This window comes from Monodelphis domestica, chromosome 4 (genome assembly GCF_027887165.1).
Source record: "Monodelphis domestica isolate mMonDom1 chromosome 4, mMonDom1.pri, whole genome shotgun sequence".
Taxonomy (NCBI): Eukaryota; Metazoa; Chordata; class Mammalia; order Didelphimorphia; family Didelphidae; genus Monodelphis; species Monodelphis domestica.
Window position 1 is genome coordinate 345667646 of NC_077230.1, and position 23831 is coordinate 345691476.

At 38.8% G+C, this 23831-nt stretch overlaps 1 protein-coding gene across 1 annotated transcript in view; it reads right to left on the reverse strand.

Annotated features, from left to right (window-relative positions):
- Positions 1 to 23831, reverse strand: part of POLD3 (DNA polymerase delta 3, accessory subunit) — a 72213-nt gene that overhangs the window by 18127 nt on the left and 30255 nt on the right. The window contains exons 6-9 of the mRNA XM_007490982.3: positions 20751 to 21015; positions 18824 to 18896; positions 14654 to 14819; positions 11444 to 11553 (exon numbers count right to left, since the gene is read on the reverse strand). Coding sequence (XP_007491044.1) covers positions 11444 to 11553; positions 14654 to 14819; positions 18824 to 18896; positions 20751 to 21015 — 614 coding nt within the window. The remainder of the gene's footprint in view (positions 1 to 11443; positions 11554 to 14653; positions 14820 to 18823; positions 18897 to 20750; positions 21016 to 23831) is intronic.

Consider the following 23831-nt stretch of genomic DNA (forward strand, 5'->3'; position numbering starts at 1 on the left):
ACTGGGGAACTGGTAAACAAAACCTGGCCACTTGCACTAAAAACCAGAGCAGATCCCAATGTAAAATATTCCAAAAGGTAAACAAGATCTAGGCTGACAACCAAGAATAACTTAGTGTGTAAAGCTAGAGTAAAAATGGGCCTTTAATAGAAAAGAGGATTTTAAGCATTCTGATGAAATGACCAGAGCTGAGTAGGAACTTCAGGGAAATTAAAAAAAAAATAAGTGAATAAATAAACAACTGAATTAAATTTATGAATAAGTGAATTCATCATTATCATCATCTATATAGCCCCTCCCTTTTTTAAAACCTTACTTTCTGCCTTAGAATCAATTTTAAGTATTGGTTCCAAGGCAGAAGAGCAGTTAAGGGCTAAACAGTTGAGGTTAATGACTTGCTCAGGGTCACACAGCTGGAAAGTGCCTCAGGCTAGATCTGAACCCAAGACCTTCCATCTCCAAGCCTGACGCTCTATCCACTGAGCCACCTACCTGCTCCTATATAACCCTTTAAAGTTTGTGAAACTTATTGTTTAAGTCACTTCATTTTGGCAATTTGGAACTATGTTCAAAGGGCATTAAAAGACTATTTGTCCTTTGATCCAGCCATACCACTGCTGGGTTTATACCTCAAAGAAATAATAAAGAAAAAGATCTGTACAAAAATATATATAGCCGCACTCTTTGTGATGGCAAAAAATTGGAAAATAAGAGGATGCCCTCCAATTGGGAAATGACTGAACAAATTGTGGTATCTGTTGGTGATGGAATACTATTGTGCTCAAAGGAATGATAAACTGGAGGAATTCCATGTGAACTGAAATAACCTCCAGGAATTGATGTATAGTGAAAGGAGCAGAATCAGGAGAACATTATGCACAGAGACAGATACACTGTGGTACAATCGAATGAATTGGACTTCTCCATTAGTGGCAATGCAATGTCCCTGAACAAACTGGAGGGATCTATGAGAAAGAACACTATCCACATTCAGAGAAAGAACTGTGGGAGCAGAAACACAGAAGAAAAACAACTGCCTGGTCACATGGGTCGATGGGGATATGACTGGGGTTGTAGACTCTAAATGAGCACCCTAGTGCAAATATCAATAATGTAGAAATAGGTTTTGATCAATGACACATCTAAAACCCAGTGGAACTGCTTGTTAACTATGGGAGGAGATTAGGAGGAGGGAAGGGAAAGAACATGATTCATGCAACCATGGAAAAATATTCTAATTTAATTAAATAAATAAACTTATTTTAAATAAATAGCATATGTAGATAGCACATAAATAGTAAATACAAGGAACTACATGAAGATATAGTGCTTAACATTCTAATAGAAAACAAAATAAATGTCCCTCAAAACCTTGATATCTTGAAAGGATATTAAATGAAAATACCAAAAAAGGGGGACTTGGGGATGAATTAATTTTATTCTGAAGAGTTTTCAAAATCGAAAGAAAAAATGGTCAAGGGACACGAATAGGTTATTTTCACATGAAGAAATCAAAACTATCAATAAGCACATGAAAAAGTTCTAAATCCCTCCTGATTAGAGAAATGCAAATAAAAACAACTCTGAGGTACCACCTCACACCTAGCAATATGCCAATATGGCAGCAAAGGAAAATGATAAATGTTGGAGGGGGTGTGGCAAATTGGGATACTAATACACTGCTGGTGGAGTTGTGAATTGGTTCAACCATTCTGGAGGGCAATTTAGAACTATACACAAGGGGCTTTAAAAGATTGCCTGCCCTTTGATCCAGCCATACCACTGCTGGGTTTGTACCTCAAAGAGATAATAAGGGGGGGGGGGGGGACTTGTACAAAAATATTTACAGCTGCATTCTTTGTGGTGGCAAAAATTTGGAAAATGAGGGGGATTTTTTGATTGGGGAATGGATGAACAAATTGTGGTATCTGATAGTGATGGAATACTATTGTGCTGGAAGGAATGATGAACTGGAGGATTTCTATGTGAACTGGAAAGACCTCCAGGACTTGAGCAAAAGGAAGAGTGAAAAGAGCAGAACATTGTACACAGAGACTGATACACTGTGGCACAGTCTAATGTAACTTTTCTATTAGTATCAATGCAATGATCCAAGACAATTCTGAGGAACTTGTGAGAAAGAACACTATCCACATCCTGAGGAAGAACTGTGGGAGCAGAAACACAGATCACATGGTTCAATGGGGATATGATTAGGGTTTTGGCATTAAAAGATCACTGTATTACAAATATGAATAACATGGAAATAGGTTTTGAACAATGATATATGTATAACCCAGTGGAATTATTTGTCAGCTCCAGGAGGGAGAAGGGAAGGGGGGGGGTGGGGGGAATAATGAATCATGTAACCATGGAAAAATACTCTAAATAAAAAATAAATGAAAGAAAATAGAAAGAAAAGGGGATGGGAAGAGGATAAATATTTATAATGTTTTACTATGTGCCAGTCATTGTGCTTTAATAAGAACTTTTTATAAATGTTATTTCATTCAAACCCCGCCAAAACTGTGAGGTAGATGCTATTATTATCCTCATATTTCAGTTGAGGAAAACTGAGGCAAATGAATAGAATTTTACTCTTGTAAAATTTGGAGCTTTCTTGTTTCTTTCATTGTTTTGACTTTTAATACAAAAATCTGTCTTGTTTAAAGGGTCTTAGTTGCTAGTGGGTTCCCTTTATCTTTTTGGTATCTTTATTATAATTTGTTGGAAAACTTTTTGTTCTTATGAATAAATGTTTTAGAGGAAGATGAAACATGTTTGGTGATTTACTGATTCAACCACTTTTAGTGCCTTCCCCTGCACAATGCAGTGTCAAGAAAGGTAGTACTAAAAGCAATGAATAAGTCAGTTTGGGCCTGGAGAATGAAAAAACTCAAAATGCCAATGGGTGTTATTGATAATTTCTTTGAGATTCCTATGAAACATACATACGTACATCGAACTCATTTATTGTCTGGCATCTCTGGCTCTCCATAGTGGTGCTGGTGAAGATTCAGGTGACTTTTTCACTGTCTAACCTTTTATTCATCACATTTAGAGTTTAAGCCAACATTGCCCTAAGCCTCCTGGTTTTTATTGTTTTAACTGCTTAAAAAACAAAAGCAGAATCACAAGAGTCTGGGCTAGAAAAAATTTCAGGTCACTATCTAGTCCAATCTATTGCTAGACAAGGTCCAACAAGCTGAACCAGTGGTCATTCAGCCTTTTCTTGAAGTCATGCAAGAAGGGGAACTGATTATATCTCAAGTAAAAGCCTGCTGCTACTGTAGGAGAACTTTCATTGTTAGAAAGATTTTCTTCCTGACATGAAACTTAAATGTACCTCTTTGAAGCATTCATTCATAGGTCCTAGTTCTGTCCTCTTGCCAAAGAGAATAAGTGTATTCATTCTCACATGTGAATAGTTCTGATTTTTATAAAACAGATTAGTTTATCCAATGATTGTCTGGAAGAATTCTTTCAAAAGATAACTTTCCAGTCATATTCAAAGCACTGGTATTAATTTCCTACCACTAGAATTTAACACCTTGAATGACCTGTCATGAAAATTCAAAGAGCTCCCAGAAACACTGAGGACACGAATGGAAAATAAAACAATGATAAAAATTTTTAAATAATATTTGGTGAATTTAAGCAGTCAAAGAAAAGTTACCTAATTAAATGATTCATTCCTAGAATCTATTTCTAGGTTTTGTAACTGACTTCTTTGAAACTAGAATAAGACACTGAACCAATCACTTTTCAAATTAAAAACATCCTTTTAAAAGTAGTTCAATTTAATGTATTAACTTTTCAGTGCGAAGAAAACTAGAAATGTCCACTGCTAGGATTTTATATAGGTTATTTGTATGAGATTTTTTAGCTCTGAGAATCATTAGTGATAAGAAAAGTGTTAGAAGGGCCTGTGAAACTCTTCCAGTTTAATTCTAGTATGATGAATAAATTCCCCTTAAGAATCTACAACAAACTATTATCCAGTCTCTACCTGAATCCTTCCAATGCTGAGGAAATCACAGAACAAAAAAGCCCCCACAGAAGATTAAGTCTCCCCAAAGTGTAAAGGGAGCCCCTTCCTCCCAGGGTCGTGAACTTTCTGCTCGTCTGAGTCATCCCATTAGCATGGCTGGAATGCTCCAAACAAAGGTCACAGGTTAAAAGCCCTAGGAAAGGAAGTGATGTGGAGAAATAGTGGACGATAAAAAATGAGACCATGGAGAACAGCTTCTTCTCTGGAGGTCTTTGGCTGGAAGTGTTTCTGTGATTTGGTGTTGGTGGCTCAGGTGGAAGTAAGATTATGGTGGAAGGCTAGGAAATAGCCTATTTCCTCCCCTCCTTATTTCTTCTTAGACTATATTTATATTAAAATTAAACTGTTAAAAGCTACTATCATACTCATGACTTAAGGATTAATTATATTAATTTTCAATATTACATCAAGTACCTCAGAGGACATCTGGTTCAACGCATTCTTGGAAAGGAATCTTTTTTGCAATGTCTCTAATAAGTGGTCACCTAGCTTCTACTTGAAGCCTTCCAACAAATGGGAATCTATTCTTCCCAAGGAAAGTTTTTTTGGTTTTGGTTTTTTCCAAAATCTATATCTCTGCATATTTCTCCCATGGTCCCTCATTGTACCCTTTCCTGTGACCCCCCACTCTGGCCCAAGAAGAACTAATCTAATGTCTCTTCCCCTTTGTCTGCTCTACAAATATTTAAAGATAGCTATGATATCATTTAAGTTTTCTTTTCTTCATATTTAATATTATTTCTTTCAGAGGAAAAGTGCTATAGTAACATAAGCCCCTCTGGTGTCTAGAAAAGACAGAATGAAAACTTCTTGAGTTCATTCACAGTTCCAAAAAACCTTCTATAACACTTTGATTCTCATTTCCCTCCTGGGAAAATGGAATCATTTTTTTACCTCATTCACAAGAGGATTTTAAAGATTAACCAGTCAAATAAAAAAAAAAAAAGCTTTAAATCCTTATCTGGGGCAGTTAAGTGGCTCAATAGATATATGATTTCAGGTAATTGTCTAGCCTATCTTCTGCCTAGGAACAACTGGCTCAACAGGTTAAGTGATTTGCCCAGGGTCCGATAGCTAGAAGTGTCTATGGTCATATTTGAACCCAGCCTCCCTCCTATCCCCAATTTCCTGTCTTGACTCTCCATCTATGGAAGCACTCAGCTGCCCTTCAAAGCCATCTCTTGATTTATATTGTTCCTATGTGAATTCTGAGAAGCAAATGAATAAACTTAGATTTTCCTGACTCTAGGTCTAGTGCTCTCTCCTCTGCAACCTAGCTGGCATACCCCTCAAAATGGTCAAAAATGAAGGGAAAATACTCATGGGTATAAAAATGTTATTAGTAGCACAGACTATTGTAGCAAAGAATTGGAAATAAAGAGGGTGCTCACCAAGTGGGAATGGCTGAAGAAATGATTGTATGTTATATATGAATGTAGGAAATAGGGACGAGCCTTATGATTTCACTGGCATCAGATCAATGCAAGTTGGCACCTTTTCTGTGTTGCCTGGAGCCCTGAGGTTAGGTGACCTGCCCAGAGTCCTACAGTCAGTAAATGTTAGAGATTCTTGGCTTGAGGGCAGTTCTCCCCCCATACCCTGAACTCAGAAATAATATCAGTAAATAAATATTACTGTACCATGAAAGATGATGAAAGAAACAGATATAGGGAAAGCTGAGGAGACCAGTATTAAGTGATACAGACTGAAGTGAACAAAATCAGGAGAACAATTTATAGAATGACTTCAAGAATATAAAGGAAAACAATTTCCAAAGACTTGAGAAATCTGACTGATGCAATGACCAACTCCAGAAGACTGGTGATAAAAGCACAGCTCTTCCCTCCTGGCAGAGATGTAAGAGACTAGAGGTGCAGAACAAAACAGACATTTTCAGACCTGGCTAATGTGTGGATTTGTCTTTCTAAACTATGCCTATCTGTTACAAGGAGGGCTTTTATTCTGATGAAGTAAGAGGGAAGAATGAGTTAAAAGTGATAGTGAGGCAAGGAAAGAAGAAATGAACATCAATGCATCATTTTAAAAGGCACAGAAAACAGAATGAGGCTCAGAAGGGGACACAAGCAGGATAGTGCTTTTACCATCATGTTAAATTTAATGTATACTTTAAAAGAAAAAAGCTCTATGTAACAAGTTGTGCCTCTTTTTTTCTGTCCTTCACATACAGAAATATTCATGTACTTCATTACCTTCCTAATAAAAATCATTTTTTAATATGCATTAAAGTTCTTCTTGTTTCTTCCTACATCTTTATCCTTGACAAAGGGGTGCTCCAGGAAGTGTATCTTCCCTTATTTTCTTTCTAATTATTTTCCTGTGTAGCCTTGCTCTTCGTATTCTTCTCCTCTCAGGTTCTCAGTGCCAGCCACAGTGGTTTCCATTGGTTTTTATTTCACCCACACACTTGGAAATCGAACTTTCAACAGGCTTAGTCAAGACACCTCAGCAAGTAATATGAAATAAACATACAGTAACAGTCTCCCCACTCTGATGGTGGGATATTCAATCATAAAACTCCACTCTAGACAGCCAATCACTGAGAAATTTAATTCTGGAAAGTACTAATGTCTCAAAATTCACATCTTCTCATCATTAGGTACCTCAAAATCAGCAGGTTGAACTGAAAATGGAACTTGTCATCTTTCTTCAGAATCCACCCTCCTTGCTTATTACTTCCATATTTTTATTGCCAGTACTACTGACTCTCTAGTCATCCAGGTTTTTTCTCCTATCCCCATATCCAGGGCGGCTAGGTGGTACAATATAAAGTACCAGGCCAAAAGTCAGAGAGATCTGCATTCAAATCCATACTCACACTGTGCAACCCTGAACAAGTCACTTAACCTTATTTACCTCAATTCCTCATCTGTAAAATGAGGACACAATGGAGGGGGAAACCACTCCAATAATCTTCGCCAAGCAAATCTCATAGACCAAGCCCATGAAGTTATATAGATTCATAAATAACTGAACAACAACAAATCTCCATTATGCAGTGAGATGCCAGGTCTCCCAGATTCTTTGTTTCTTCAATATCTGACCCCTTCTTTGTTCCCACAACTGCCCCTCCAGCTCAGGCCTTCTTGGATTTTTCCTTATGAGCCTCCTCTTTCATCTCCTTTCTTTCTGCTTAGATGTGTCCTCAGTGACTGCTCCTGCTCTGCCCGCAGCCTGTACAGGGAGGAGCCACATGCCTGTGTGCTGCCCTCCTTGGGATCAGGATCCCCATCTGCAGTGGGGGCTGTGACCACCTCTAAGGCAGACCTTCAGAGACTGTGTGGACAGAGCAAAGCCCACATGCCATCATCTATAGCCTGGACATGTTCTGCTATGCCAACCAATGTGTGATCCCCTCTGTACCAGGCTTCCTTTGAAAAGGTGCCCCTAAAAGTTCTCTACTTGGAGGCTGGAAGGCCTCTTTCCAGTTTCCCTCTGTACCCTCAGAGCTTAACAACAGAAGCACTTCAGAGAAGCTCATTTCAATCTGTCCCTCCCCCCACAACCTATCCTCCCCACAGATACAACATAGCTATTCCTGAAGCATGAGTCTGACCATAGAACTCCAGCTCAAGAATCTTCAGTAACTCCCTATTGCCCCTATGACAAAATAATTCCTCTGCCAACATTTATGGGCCTTCACCATCTGGTTCCAGCCTCTACTACAGGTTGCCTTCCCAGTACCCTGTCTCACACAGCCCTGGTCTTTTCCTTGACTCCATCCCTCCATCCCCAGGGTTTGTGTCTCCTGTTTCAGGGACGCTCTCCCTCCTCACCTCCACCAATGGGAATCCTAGTTCCCTTCAGAGTTCAGGCTCAAGAACTACCCTAGCCAAGCTTTTCCTGACCCCTACTCCCACCCCACCATCTCTCTACATTTACCATATTTATAGTTTATATTTTCTGTGTGTGTGCTGTTTTCACTCAGCAGAAATTCAGCTCTTTGAAGAAAAGAAACTATTCATTTTTGTGTGTCCCCAATGCCCAGAACAGGGCTTTACAAGCTACAGACACTTATTGAAGACTCAGGGATCTGAACAGAATCTGCAGATTTTTTTGACCTGCTGGTTTCTTCTGGAGTTTCCCCCACATCACCAACAATCTGCCACATCCATCCTATTCCAGAGGCTCCACTAGTATTATGGGTTCTACTAGGAACACAGTCCTTTACAGTGCAGGCAGCTTTCTGCAGGACTTGTTTCTTTTTCAGTTAAGTGAAGTAGCCTTAGCACGACCCAGAGGTGATCCTGAATTCTTGATGGTTAATTATGCTGCTGGAGATCCAGCTCTGAGAGGTCCTTCTGAGCTAAGTCCAGAGGATCATCACCAGGGTATGCCATGGGGACCCCACCAACCTGTCTGCCCTGGTGTGGCTCTGGTTCCACCTGTGTGGGGAGGAGGGATCATGCCAGGGAAGTCAAGGATCTTTTGAGGCACTTATGAAGACAAGAGTATCGGTTGATTTGCACTTGCTTGGCAAAGTTCAGCTGGCATGAAAGTTCCCACCCATGGGACAACTAACTCTTCTGTTGGCCTTGATTAACCTTCTCTTCCCTCTCCTCCCTGATTAATTACTGTTAAAGTCGGAAATAAAAGCATCAAAGTCCCTACTGGAGCATTTTGGATGGGGATGACTTCAGCTAAAAGGAAGCAACTAGGCATTTACTCCCTACTATCCATCTATCTGCAACTCAAAGAATTAGAATTGAACCAAACCAAGCATATGCAACACAGGCAATTCAAGCTTCCAGGGAGTACACAGACTACACTCAACAAAGCTAATCAACTCATCAACCTTGTTGTGTATAGCTTTAGTCAAATTTGTACTTGCTCCCTCAGATGCTCTGTTATCGCTCTAACACACATCATACTATACTGCACCAGAGGAGGAAGAGCACTCCCCTACAAACCAAAGAAATTTCACATTCCATTCTGGCTAGACCAACAATCCACCCAGCTCAGTGTAGATAACCATGAAGATATCCACACGCTTCTAACTTCTTTTTTTAAAACTATGACCTTCCATCTTAGAATAGATACCAAATATCAGTTCCAGGGCAGAAGAGCAGTAAGGGTTGCGCAATGGGGGTTAAGTGACTTGCCCAGGGTCACACAGCTGGGAAGTATCTGAGGCCATCTGCAAGCCTAGCTCTCTGTCTTCCTACTTCTACCTTTTTTTTTTAATTGAAACCTAAGTGTTTTGCTCATTTTTCCAGACCTATAATTTCCTGAGTGTAGAGAACCCATGGAAGCCTCCTCTACCAATGAGGCTCTATAAGTCCTCTGTTCTACGGTTGTCAAACTCAAATAGGAATGGACCCCCTACCTGCCCCATACCGACTTAGAGCACCACAAACTAACATAATCTCTTATACAATATCTTTATTTAAACATTTCCCAATTCTCTCAAGCTGGCTCTGCCTCACTGGGAGTTTTTCTGGGCTATAAGTCTGATACTTCTGTGAATTTTAAAACTACTCCACCCTACTCAGACTGTACTTTACAAGATTTGATTTAGCTATTTGCTGATTTGTAACAATGGAGATACTTGGTCTAATAGAATCAGGTCTTGCGAACTCTACATTGCTCTACTCTACTTAGTTTAACAAGGTCAGGAATGTCTGCACCATACTCAAGGATTAAGTATCTAAGAAGATGGCCTTCAACAGACATGTACAGAAAGAGCTGACAGACCCCTGGGCTGTCCTAAGTCAAGCTAAGCTAACATTGGTACAGATGAGAAGCAGGAAAGTGATGTAAAACCGTCTATATAGGGCACGTCATTTCCTCTCTTCACTCTCTTTTCCCAGAGAGGTGGCTCTGGCTGGCAGCATGCTAAGCATTCCAACATCTTGGCATGGTGGCAGCTATGTCTGGGTTTTGGCGGTGAGTTTGCCCTTGAGCTAATTCAGGTTCAGGCATCTTGGCTGGGCCCTCTTGGAGTTCAGGCTGATTCCTTCCTCTTTTACTCTCAAAAATCTTACCTTCCTAAAGCCTCTAATCTTTCCCTGGCTCAAGCCAGGCAGGAGAAATCCTACACCCTTTCCTTCTCCCTTCTTCTTAATTTCTTTCCACTATATTAATTAAATCACCATAAATTTCCAGCTGACTTGGGTACTTTTTTATTTGGGATATCCATGGCAACCAATAATTAATACAGTTTAGATAACAATGATAAAATTATCCTTTACACTTCTGCATTCTCCACAACCCTGGCAGTGGCCTGGGGCCAAGAGAGATTCTGTGACTTGGCCAGAGACAAAGAGAACTCCTCTCCTTTGTCAGTCTGTCTCATAGCAGAGAGAAGAAAAGGGGCTCTCAGAGGCAAAGGCAATGGAACATAAGTTCTAGGCAGGGCTCAGGTCAGGAAGGCTTCAGGTCTGCATCCTCATGACATGCCATGAGATATGTTCAGCCTCCATGCCCACAAGGCTGGCTGATGGGAATGAATTTTTCTGGCCAGAACAATTCATGAAGACTAAGTCTGGGAGGGGGTAGGATGTGAATTGGTAGAGGGAAAACCTATAATGATGAAATCATGTATCTACAGAAGTATTTCAGAACTAAGAGTGTACAAAAAAGTTACTTGTCCTCTCATTCCCATGTGGTATCTTCATTTCAAGATATTTGCCATGTGACAGATAATGTATCCTTAAGGAGAAGCATTAGGGAGAGTTCCTGCCAGAGAATTCCCCCACTAACAGACCTGACTTGCTCTAGTGACCTCCTACTCTTATCTCATCAGAACAAAGTGGTCAAGACAAGAGAGGCTGGCAAAGAGGGAAGGAAGGAGGGTCTCGTCCTATTTCTCTCTAAAAGGAGTAAACAAAAACCTATACATTTTTGTAAACTTAACTCCCTAAGATTTTGCTGCTAGTGCCATTCCTTTTAACTGTTGAGTAGTTAGATTTTTGTAGTCTTACCATTTATCTTATCAATTTACAGGAAGAAGGAATTTTTGCTCCTCTAGGTCAGGAGAGCTGAGGCACCCTTGTAGCCCAGAAGCCAAGATGAGATAAGAGACAGCTATAAGAGTTCAGTAAACCTAGGGTACAAATCTATTAGAGGAAAAGCAGTTCAGGATTCAGTTATGTCTGCCTTCCTATCATCTAGATGGGAGAATTTTGTTTGCTTTTTTGTTTTTCTTAACAAGAAGTCCAAAAGAATTTCTAACTATTTGGATCTGATTCTGAACAAGAAGAGTCTGTTTTCCAAGGAAGGGATTCTACAGAGATCCACAATTATGAGCCCCTAACTAGGACAACCTTCCTTATTCTATCTAAAATAAAGTACTTCCAGAGCCTGGATAACCAGAGTAAGCAAAAAATGAAGGACCACAGCCAACCCCACAAACCAAATATAAATAACTCTTACCTTCATCTTCACTACTGTCTGATTCAGGAAGCTTAATTCTTCTCCTCTTTTTCTTCAGGTTTTCAGTTTCTTTTACTTCATCATCCGAGAGGTCAGTCCGCTTTCCCTTACTGCCACCCAAGAATAAAAATGAGCATGTTTCTTCTTACCATCTTGCTATTTCTCCCTGGCCCATGATCAACCACAGTGTCTTTCAAAAGAACAGCTGGTGGGGATGGAGTCAGCCCAGTGATTGGGGTTGAGCTGCAGAGAAGAGTGGGCCAAGGGAATTACCTACCACCTAGAAAGTACAATTGTGTTCAGGGGATGTAGCAGGAAGACCCTAGAAGAATAAAAGGCTATTCAGAGCTTGCAGTATCAAATTGGTGAGCTGCCTTAGAATCTGATCTTCCTACATGGATGCCCCTCTATTAAGATACAAGCAAGCTCTTTCTATTAATGGATTTTGTATTTGTGAGATAGTATATCCCAGGTTTATGGGGGAATATATTTTGCTTGTTTGCATTTCAGAAAATACCTACACTTTCAAAAAAAGAAAATGTTCCATATAGCAAGAGTACACTGGCTCAAATGTTCATACTGTCCACCAGTCCTGCTTGACAAAGCTCATACTCTAAGCAACAGAGAGGGAAAAGAAAATGGGAACAAGTTAACAAGACTAGGAACTTTCAAAAGAGTAAACAGCTATTTAAGTACAACTGGAACTGAGTCATGCTGCCAAAAGAAGCAGTCCTGGCTTTCTTTGGGCTACTAAGTAAGACAAAACTGATCAGAGGAGTTTCCAGTCTCCTTCTTGTAGCTCTTTCCAGGTTCCTCTCTGGGCTACTTCTACACTTCCTACCACATTCCTCTCATCCATTCAATAAATATTTGAGCAGTGACAGGCATTGTGAGGGACAGAAACAAATATAAGATATGGACCCTGAAGCTTCAAAAACTTCATAATCCTTTCTATTCTATTGTATCTATTTAATATATATAAATCTATCTATAAATATCTATATCTAAACTAAAAAATATCTATATCTATATCTAAACACCTATAAACATGAATAGCAAAATCTGGTTGGGTACAACCAGGCTTAAAAACAAGTAGCTAAAAGGATTTCTTAACTGAAGTCTCTTCAATTCCCAATTGTCACTTTTCCCACAATTTTTTCTCACAATTCCCAAGTGTCACTTCTCCCAGGAAGCCTATTCTGAATCACCTTGAAATTTTCATGGGGAATATTTTATGGGAACTATAATAAAATCATCACTTAAAATTTGCATACTTAATCTTCCTTTTCTCTAATGCTTTTCACATTACCACCCAGTATAACAATGTTTTTGTCAAGATAGCCAACTATGACTTTACAAGTCTGTTAAAAAGTGGGCCTTTTTTTGGAGTATTCTGGACAGAAGTGAAAGGAAAGAACAGCAGATGTGCAGGCAGAAGACTTAGGTTCAAATCCTGAACACTTCACCTGGCCCTCAATTTCTTAATCTATAAAATGGGACGTTCTTCTGAGCTAGACCACTGTGAGGAAAATATTGCACATAAATAGATATGTTCATAGGCTATTTTCATAAATGTTTCATTAAACAAGTCCATTACGCTAAGTCCATAATTAGTATCTTGGTAGGAGGGGCATGTGTAATGACATACAACTCACTGAAGAAGACTAAGCAGACTTCTGCTATTATGGTATAGATATGGCTGATGGTCACAAATTCAGCAGATACAAAGGCTTCTAGAGAGAAGAGAGGAAGATAAGATTTAGATCTAGAAGGGATCTTAGAGATGATCTAATTATCCAATTCTCTTATTTTATAATTGAAGAAAATGAGTCCCAAAGAGGTTCAATAACTCCTGCTAGACCTCATGAAGTTAAGCCTGAGGAGAGGAAAGCTAAAGTTATTATGTCTGCATCTGTGTCCCTAGGAGCAAGATAGCAACAACATGTGATATTGTGGCTTTGTGGTACTGATTCTTTAAGCTAAGCTGAACAGACATAAACCAAAAGGTTAAGTTAAGACCCTTGGGATTCTACATTGAGTGATTTCTGAAGTATTCTAAAGCGTATGCCTACCCTTTCCCACTTGAGAGGAAAGGTTTGTTATGACCCTAATAGGAGGGTGGTAAGGCTCATGTCTGGCTTGGGTAGAAAGAGAGAAGGAAGCAAAGATGTGACCAAATATATTCTAGTGGCACTGGGAATGAGTTTACAAAAGTTGCCAAATCCCAAAAGTCTCTTGGGATCTTCAACAGCATCACTGAGAATATAAAAGTGGAATGGACTGATCCACAGAAGTACAAGTTGGGATAAGACTTAGATGTCCAATCTCCCAGTCTTTAACTAGAAGGCAGCAGCCTTTTCCTTCCCAGAGCCCAATGACCAAGGATTATAAAAACCATGAGTTTTGTACGGTATACTTTGTAAATGAGACCTTCCTCTAATATACAATAGCTCTTCGTCCCCATCTGTCACTCCTGGAAATGCTGCCAGTCCCTCTCTCAAAGCCAGCAAGAAACATCCCTGGTGAGTAGTATACCCACAGTTGGTAATATTTTAATTCATCCATATCACCTGTTCATGGCAAGGTAAAGTCCCTTGGACAGTACTCCAGCTCAGCCTGAAACCTCAGGAGAATTGGCTGACATCCGTCTGGCAAAGAAACAACCCCAACCTCCTCCCCACAAGTCAGACCTTTCTAGGGCCTATCGGTCCTGACGGAGTCGCTCAGAAGTTCTTTCAACAGACTTACTGCTACCAACTATGAGGTAGTGTCTCAAACTTCTGGACCCATTTTTAATAGCTTACGTGCTTTTTAGTTTCTCTTCTAATTACCTTTTACCACTTGAAAAATAAACTCATTGATAGAAAAAGTAAACACAGAAAGTCTTCTCTTAAACTTGACTGGAAACAGTATCCCTGAGTAAACCCTCAATTGGCAATTTGAAGTTAAAAAAAAAAAAAGAAAAAACAGATATTCTTAGGCTCTGTCTACAAGACTAAAATAAAGGTGGGGGAGATAATGCTCCAGGCCTGAAAGGACTGGCTTAAGCAATACTCTGGTATGCAATGGCTTTTTAATTTCATTTTGTCCATATGGATCTACCCTATAGTACCACTCAGCTAAAAAACACTGATGTCAATAAGCTCAAGCTCAGACCTCCTGGTCCCCAACAGAGATACTTTTCCTCCAAGCTCCACAAAACTTTCCTACCTTTTTTTATCCTTTTGCTGCATTTTAACAGGCTCTACTTTCTTGTAGGGTTTCTTCAGGCCTCCAGTGCATGCCAGCTTTGGTTCAGCGACAGAAATTGGAGGTTGTTCCAATGTTTTTTCTTCCTTTACTGCTTGTTCTGAGTCCAAATTGACTTTAAGTTTATCTGTGAACACAGCAAGGTAGGTTATATATATAATTGAAGGGCAATATTATTCTGTCAGGCAATAGTAAATTACCTTATCATCACCTCTTGAATCAAATACACCAGTCAGTGCTTTCACCTCATAAATTATTACTATTATTAGACATATATCTGAGGTTTAGCTCTTTTAGAGTAGAAATCTAATCACTACCTTTTAGAATTTTTTTTATCATTTTATCATTTTTACATGAACCATATTTTAGATTTTTTTCCTTCACTCTCCCTAGAAGCCATCTAATACAATTTGTAACTGAATCTCTACAACATCCCCAACAAACAGTTATAGATCCCATTTGAATTGTTCTAGTAATGAGGAACTGAAAACCTAAGAAAGTAAGCCATTCCATTTCTGCAAAGTTTGAAAATGAGCCTAAACTCACTTCCCTTGGACTTCTAGCCAGTGGATCTAGTTTTCTTCTCTGAAGCTACATAGATAAGACTAATTCCTCTTTCATATAATAGTCTTTTAAAATTTTTGAAAACAGGAATCAAGTCATCCTTGTATCTTGTCTCCTCTTTTCTAGGCTTAAATCTCCCCAGTCCTTTCCATCTTATTTTCTATGAAATGTTTTCAAGTATCCTCACTGTCTTGGTTGTCCTCTCCTCTGTGGACATAGTTTATTTTGTTAATATCCCTTCCAAAATGTGACCCTGAGAAACTGAACACAATACCCCAAATACAATATGACCAGGGGAAAGGATAGTAAGACTTTGTTAACCTAAGATCATATTAGCTCTTTTGGCAATCACATCACTCTACTAAATCATACTGAGCTTACACAGTAATTAAAATGCCTGTTTTTTTCCTAAATGTTATCTGCCTACATCTCCCTCATACTATCCTTACATAGTTGATTTCTTTTAACCTAAACAAAGGACTTTATGTTTATCCAGATTAAATTTTATCTTGTTAAACATCTAGAGTATGTGGCACCGGTCTCTACTTCCAACACTATCACTCCCAACTTCTGTTATGGGTTTTCCCCATAGTAGGTACTCAATAAAATGTCAAATGATTATTAAAGTTTGGCAAGAGAATAGGAAAACAACCAAAAGAAAACAAAGTCACTGTAAATCTAAAAGATGGATTGTGGTTTGGTCCAGCATCACACTCCAGATCAAACATAAAATGTGAGGTGGTAATGTCCAATCTTCTTTATGGCTGGGCCCTGACCCTCTTGACCTTTTTAAGGAATCTCCAAAGAGACACTAATAAACTGCAATTAACATTAAATGGCAAAGCAAGACCTTCTACAGACAGACTCTACAATACAGTCCAAATATTAGCCCTAAAGCACAGCCTGTTACAATATAATTCTCCTGGCTAGAAGATAAAAAGATCACTCAAATAGCCATTGTGTGGTGCATCAAATTAGGGCAAATGCAAATTAAGATAGACAAGGGGGGAAAAACCCTCAAGGATGCATCAAAGCACAAATTCAAACAATGGGGCCTAGCTGTGGGAAACCAATGTGCAGGACAGACTAGCCTGGCACACTGTGGACATAGATAACTTGGGCTGGGTTTAAAAAAATACCCTGAATATATCCTCAACAAATTTACTTTGGAACTAAGAGCCAAGTCAAAAGCAAAGGCATATTTTTTAGTTTCTCAGATTGTACATTTCAGTGGCAATGACACTTTGCTGGATTGATGATTTCTATCCCTTCTTTCCCTAAATCCTCCACAGGAGTCACCCAAAGTCCTAAAGACCTTCTAGTTGATTCGCTGAGGCATCAAGATAGCAGTCACATCATTCTCTGTCCCTTTAGGCTCCATGAATGGCCCACCCATATTCTAGTCAGGCATATCCTCAAGGATATATTTTGCCATTTTTCACATGAAAGTTACGGGCATGTTAGAGTCTATTCTTATTAATCCTCTGCCCATATTTCCACTGCCCTGTAGACCTGTATCTGTGAATGTTGACTTTTATAATCCACAAGTGTCATTCAGAGAATACTAGGGTTAAAGAGCAGTGAACAGTTAGGGATCACCAAAACCATTCTGCATTTTTCCAAATATGAGTCTTTTGGATCTTGCCTCTTACTTAATTTTTGGCTCAGATCATTGTCTACCAGCATCAACTGTCTAAGGCATACCTACTGATGGCGAGTTGTCTGTCCAACTACATGGCAGGCACATTTCAACAAAGATGGAAAAAAAAAACATTTTACACATAAACAAGCAAGCGGAGAAAAGAACCTAGTATTTTTGCTTCAACATGAATAGGACATTTTCTGTCTCAGCTGAATGGAGGGCTCCTCCACTTGTTAAGACCAACAACTCTTCGAGAAAAATGGTGAAACATTGGGGAGACAACAGATTACAGTACAACAAAATGAAGAGTGGCCTAGCAGTTAACAGTCCAAGAGCAGAACAAACTGCTTCCAGACCTTCCCAGCACAGAAGTATTCAAGCAGAAATGAGAGAATCATTTGAGGGGGGTGTTGTAGAGGTGATTCATCCACCTAAATAAAAATTCACTAGATGACCTCAGAGGATCCTTCCAACTTGGAAATTCTATCATGTGTTTTTGTTTTTGTTTTTTTTAATCACGTTTCCATAGGACAAAATACTTTTCTCAACAACCCTAAAAAGCAGGTAGTACTATTATCCATTTTATGGCTAAGGAAACCAAGGCTCAAAAAGGGTAAGGATATTCCTGAATTACTCAACTGATCCTTGAATCAGGACCTCTTGAATCCAATGATAGACCTCTTTCCACTCTCACTCTATGATCAGAAGAAGATGGAGTTACTGCTGTCTAAGACATTCCATAACCCCCACGGCTATGAGGCCTCCTTCACAAATGGGAACAGTGCCAATCTAACATATCCAAGCCAGTCCTTTGGCAGGATAAAAAACCTACCTTCCCTTTCCAAAAGTTCATTCTGAATAGCAGGCATCATAATAAAAATGTCAGATGCTATGGGGGTCTAGGGTTTGCTGTCCCTGGCATAAGATGAAGTTGAAACTCTAAAAACAGCACCTGGTTTTACAAAAGGCAGTTTTAGCTACAACCTGAAAAAATTCTACAGATGCAAATGTGGACAAAACTGCTGGTTGCATATCTGTCTTTCCTATTTCACACTGGGATTGGTTGTATGCTGTGATAAAGGATGAATGGTTTGCATCTCTCAGTATCGGTTTGCAAAAACTAAGAGATGCAAACCATTCATCCTTTATCACAATGAAGTATGGAAAAGAATCTATGTACTATCTTACTCACAGCATAGTATGATGGAAAGTGAACTCAATTTGGAGTTAGGCAATATAGGTTCAAGTCCCAAATCTGACACTTACTAGCCATGTGATATTGGGCAAATGATTTCCTCTCTTTGTGCCTCAATTTCCTCATCAATCAAATGGAATAACAATACTTGCAATAATTACTTTGCTGGGCTACTATAAACAAAGCACTCTGGAAATAATGAAGGACTAAACTATGTAGAAGAGAAGTATTGCCATCTTTAAGATAAGGGGCCAGTCTGGATCAGGGGTTCTTCACCTGGGATTCATGCACAAGGATTTGTGGAAATATTTAAGGGGGGGGGGTGAGTCTATGAACTTGGAATGGGGGGATTACATCTTTATTTTTACTAATCTCTAATTGAAATTTATAGTTTCCTCCCATTTTAAATATTCTAAAAAGAGGTCCACATCCCCAAAAATGTAAATAATCACTTATCCAGAGGCAGCCTGATGTAATAGATAGAGGATCCTACAAACAACTTCTGTCCCTGATACACACTGGCCATATGATCTTCCTCATGTCACATCACTGCTCCATGCCACAATCAGCTCACTAAAACTCTAACTTCCAGAAAAGCTGTTGACCTGCATTAGTGGGGGAAGTCTACATAAAAGGAGCTCTCTGCACCAATGAAATTACAGGTCAAAATGAAAATAAAAAATCTATTCATTAGCAAAAGCAAAATCTAGAAAGACAAAGACATGCTTACTCATAGCAGCTTTCCCAAAAAAATTGCTCATCACATTCCCTTTCCCTGGTGGTTTGCTGCTTGCTGAAGACATCTGAAAACACAGAAAAGAAAACAGTTTGTCCCACAGTTCTGGTATTAAATTCATCCAACCTATGCAGAAACAGGCTTCAGCATCCACTCTGACAACTAAAGACATTGTCCAGGATGGATCTGCATGCAACCACATTAAAGCATGGATGGCTGAGACATAAGGAGGGGTGAGATAGGGCCAATCATCTACCTAACTCAATATGGGAGAGGGCATAAATAGACCATCTCTCTGATAACCAACAAAGCTTTGAGATAAGCTGCCAAATGGCCCAGTTCCCCTAAGTACTCCATTGTAGGGATACAATTAGTTAATATACTTAAGCTATTCTAAAATAGGTTGATTGAGTCAGAGAACCCAACTTGAGTCATTGGTCCACCACTTATAAGTGATAAGTTATTTAATTGTCTATTAACCTTCAGATCACACTAAGAGTGGCTCATATTTATCACACTAAGAGTGGCTCATATTTACATAATAGTTTACAAAACACTTCCTTCATTACAACTCCATGAGATAGGTAGTACAAAATTTATCATACCTATTTGGTAGATGAGAAAACTAAGTCCTACTCCATAAGACCATTGTAAAAATCAAAATAACAAAGGGAAGACCTTATGTGAGTCTTCATGTACTATAGTTGTCAAATCCTTCTGTGATGCTAATTGTGGGGGACCCTGAGTAGAGCTGAACCAATGGAGCACAGGCTGCGTGTCTGGTCCAACTGAGCCACAAAAGCAGACTTGATATCTCCTGAGTAAGTAATAGTCCACAGTTATACAAAAAAAGACTTAGCGATGCAAGAGCCACTCTTAAAATCATTTTTTAAGCTCTAGCAATAGATGAAGATAATCAGTAAGGTACAAAGGGACTATAGTCCATACTGGTGGAGAAAATGTCCACAACATGGAAACCCCAGGTCTTTAAAAGACTCCTTTCATAAAAACTCCCTAACTTGACCAACAAAGTGCTGCTTTTTCAAATACACAAATTCTCTCTAAATGATATTTAAAACATCTATGGGGCAGCTGGGTGGCTCAGTGGATTGAGAGTCAGACCCAGAGATGGGAGGTCCTGGGTTCAAATGTGGCCTCAGATACTTCTTAGCTGTGTGACCCTGGGCAAGTCACTTAACCCCCATTGCCTAGCCCTTACCACTCTTCTGCCTTAGAACCAATACCCAGTAATAATTCTAAGACAGAAGGTAAGGGTTTTAAAAAATAAATAAAACATCTGAGCCAAATCTTCAGTAGTAGTTGTGTGGGAAAATGAGGCAGGAGGGACACATCTAAACAGGAACACAACTGAATCATGAACGTTATCATTGTAATGCACTTAGAAGTAGAAGTCAATGAATTTAAATAGACTAAAATGAGGAAAGAACAAAAGACAAACCAAGATTTAAAAGTGAAGAACATTTATAAAGTAAATCCATGAGAATTCCAACCTGATAGAAAGAGAAATGATGTAGGATTAGACATTGGAACGGGTTCTCAAAAGGAACAAAAACCAGTCAGCCAGAGGATTATGCATGAAGAAGAGAAAAACCACTGAATCCAACCTCCTCCCATTTTACAGAGAATGAAATAGACCTAGGATTAAAGGATTTGCCTGGGTCACATAGCTGGCCAGGGGTAGATGTTGAACTCAAATTCAGGGCCCTCAACTGCAAACACAGTTCCCTCACTGTATCCCATCTCTCCACTGTGAGGTAAAAATTTTCAATTGTTGTTGGCCTCATCAAGCCCAAGTTGATCATGCTAAATTATCATTAAATAGTAAAATACTTTAAGTATAGCAAGATATTAAAAGACAAGCTAAATCATACAAAGGTGTGAGATGTTATGGCTTACTTACGTTTGTTGCCTCTTTTGACTCTTTTTTAGTTTCCTTGTTAGTGTCTTGGGATTTTGAAGCCAGTTTGGAGGCAAACATTCCCATAATTCCTTTGGGATGCTGTGATGTCTGTTTGGTAGCAGGCGGAACATGGCCATTGGTGGTAGGCCCACCAGTGGGTAGGCCCTCATTTGATGTCTGATGATCAGCCTGTCCAAATTTCTCTGAAAGGGAAATTTCATCAGGGGCTCTGGGGATAGCAGCTGCACATTGAATAGCACTAAACCTGGGAAAAGGAAACATTTTATTAATTTCATTCCATGACAACATGAATCCAGCTTTGGCCATATTTTCCATCTCAGCCTTCTCCCAAAAGAACACCTCAATAAACTCCAATTACCCAGTTTCTAGAAAAGAAGCAACCCAAACCATAATGAAGTATCAATCAGAAAAATGACAACAAACCTTAGCACAGCAGCTACTGATAGGAAATTAAACTTCTACATTAAGTTCTTAATCCTAAATCCATTGTAACAACTATCTGATAGAGATTTAATAATTAAGAAAGATGAAGCTAAAGGAATTATACATCAAAGTTACTGGCAAATGTCTTTGCCAGTGCTACTCACGGTTCAATTCAAGGGGAAGTAGCTGAGATCGAAATCACCCAGATCCAATGACCTATGACTACATACCCATTTGTTACACTCATTCTTCTTAATATCAACCAGTGGTACCACATGGATAAAAATACCCAGGAAAGGTGGAGAAATATACTAGAATATTTTGCACAGACTAATCAAGAAACAACCTCTTATTTTTGCATGTTTCTTTCTCACAGAACTCTAAAATACACAAATATTCAGTTCAGTACTACTGAACTAAATAAAGTTTAGCATTCTATAATATAGATGCATTTGAATAAACCAAAATCTGGAATTGTTAATCATTTGAGGTTTATAAAAAGCTAAATGGACATTACAGCAGACATTGACTGTGACTCTTTTGAATATACAACAATTTCATTATCTTCAAAAAATTCAATTTGACAAATTTAAAGTGTCTACTACTTACAAAACACTGTAATAAATAGGTAAGCAACAGCAAAAAACAGAGTTGCTGTCCTCAGAATGGGGAAGGGGCATGTTCAATAGAGATAAAAAAAATCTCATGGAGGGCATAAGCCACTGCTGGTAGAAAAGTGATTAGATCAATACTGTTTGGTCTCTAGTGGCCAAAATAAGAGCAATAGGTAATAGTGAAAAAAGCAGATTTACTGTCCGAGAGTAGTCTGAGCTTCCTTGTCATGAGATAATAAGTTCACCAACACTAGAAGTTTTCAGGTAGAGGTTGGATTAACACTTGTCAGAGATGTCACTGAGGAGATTCATGCTTCTGTAGAAGGCCTGAACAAGATGGCCTGAGGCAGCCAGACGGGACAGTGGGAAAGAGAGCTGGACTTAAGAAGCCCTAAGTTTAAAATCTGCCTCATACACTAGCTATGTGACTCTGGGCAAATAGTTTAACCTCTTTAAGCCACAATTTCTTCATCTGTAAAATGGACAAAATAACAGCACCTAACTCAAAACTGTTCAAGTTGTAAGGATCAAGTGAGCTAACATGTATTGAGCTCTGAAAACCATAAAGGGTATAGAAATGCTAATTATCATTACTATTATGGTTCTTAATATTTTAGGAGTTGAAAATCACATGGAAGTTAAAGGGAGGCAGATTTTATCTCAAAATAAGCTATAACTTTCTAATACATTTCTGATCTCTGTAGAAGGCCTTTCTCAGTATATCCTACTCTCACTCCCTTTGCGCCACCACTACAAGTCCTTTCTAATATTATTTTCCACTTAAACTATATATACCTTGTATAGATATAGTTATTTGCATGCAGTCCCCCTGAATAATATGTGAGATCCTTGAGTACAGGAACCAATGTTACTGGCCTTCTTTGTACCCCAGCATTTAGCACAATTCCTGGCACAAAGTTTTAAAACTTATTGACTAACTACCAAAAATAGCCCAAAGAAATAGCAGCTTCACTCACATTAAGCCTGTCAGGGCTTAATGTCAGGGACCTGCATAGAGGATTATTACCTTGGAAGTGGAACTGACTAAAACAGTGGCATCGAATTAAAATAGAAATGAAGGTCACTAAACCATATATATACATGTATATATATATATGCATCCACAGACCACATAGAGACTTAGAAGTTAGCATTAACATAGACTGTTAAACTATATACTATATTCTATTGCTTCTTAATTTATTTTGTAAAACATTTTCTAGTTATACTTTAAGTTGCCTCTGCACAGAGGGGAAGTGCTAAGGACCACCATGTTTGACACGTCTAATGTCCCTTCCAACTCAGTATCACAGAATTTCAGAGGTGAAAGGAATTATAGCACAGTTGCATCTACATCCAACACTCCTACCTGGTGGTCATCCAGACCTCTGCCTGAAGATTTCCAATGACAGAGAACGTAGTACTTCCTGAGGCAGTCCATTCCACTTTCAGAGACCTCTAAATGTTAGAAATTTTTTCTCTGATACCAAGTCAAAAGTAGTCTCTAAAAGTTTCCACCCATTGATCCTAGCTCTGCCCTTGGAGGTCAAAAAGAACAAATCTAATCCTTTTTCCACAAGATAGCTTTTCACAAAGTAGATTTCCATTCATTGGGGGAATGGCTAAATTGTGGTGCATGACTATAACGGAATATTGCTGTGCCCTAAGAAATGATGATCATAAATATGGAGAAGAAAAGAAAGCTTCAAATGAACTGGTATTGAGTGAAATAAGCAGAGGCAAGAAAACACTATCCAAGGAAATTGAGAAAGCCACCACAAAACAATAAAAGTAGAGGCTGAAAAAATTACAAAAGAATATACAATGCCCTAAGAAAAGTATGAGAAGACATTGCCTTCCATTCTTCTGAAGAGATAGGAAGTATTCCTTGGGTATGGAACATTGCATATATTTTAAGACTATTTCAATATATTGATCAATTTTACTGGGTTTCCCCTCTCTTTTTCTTTCCTTTAAAAAAAAATCTTTTGATAGATAAAATGGCTTTCTGGTAGGCAGAAAG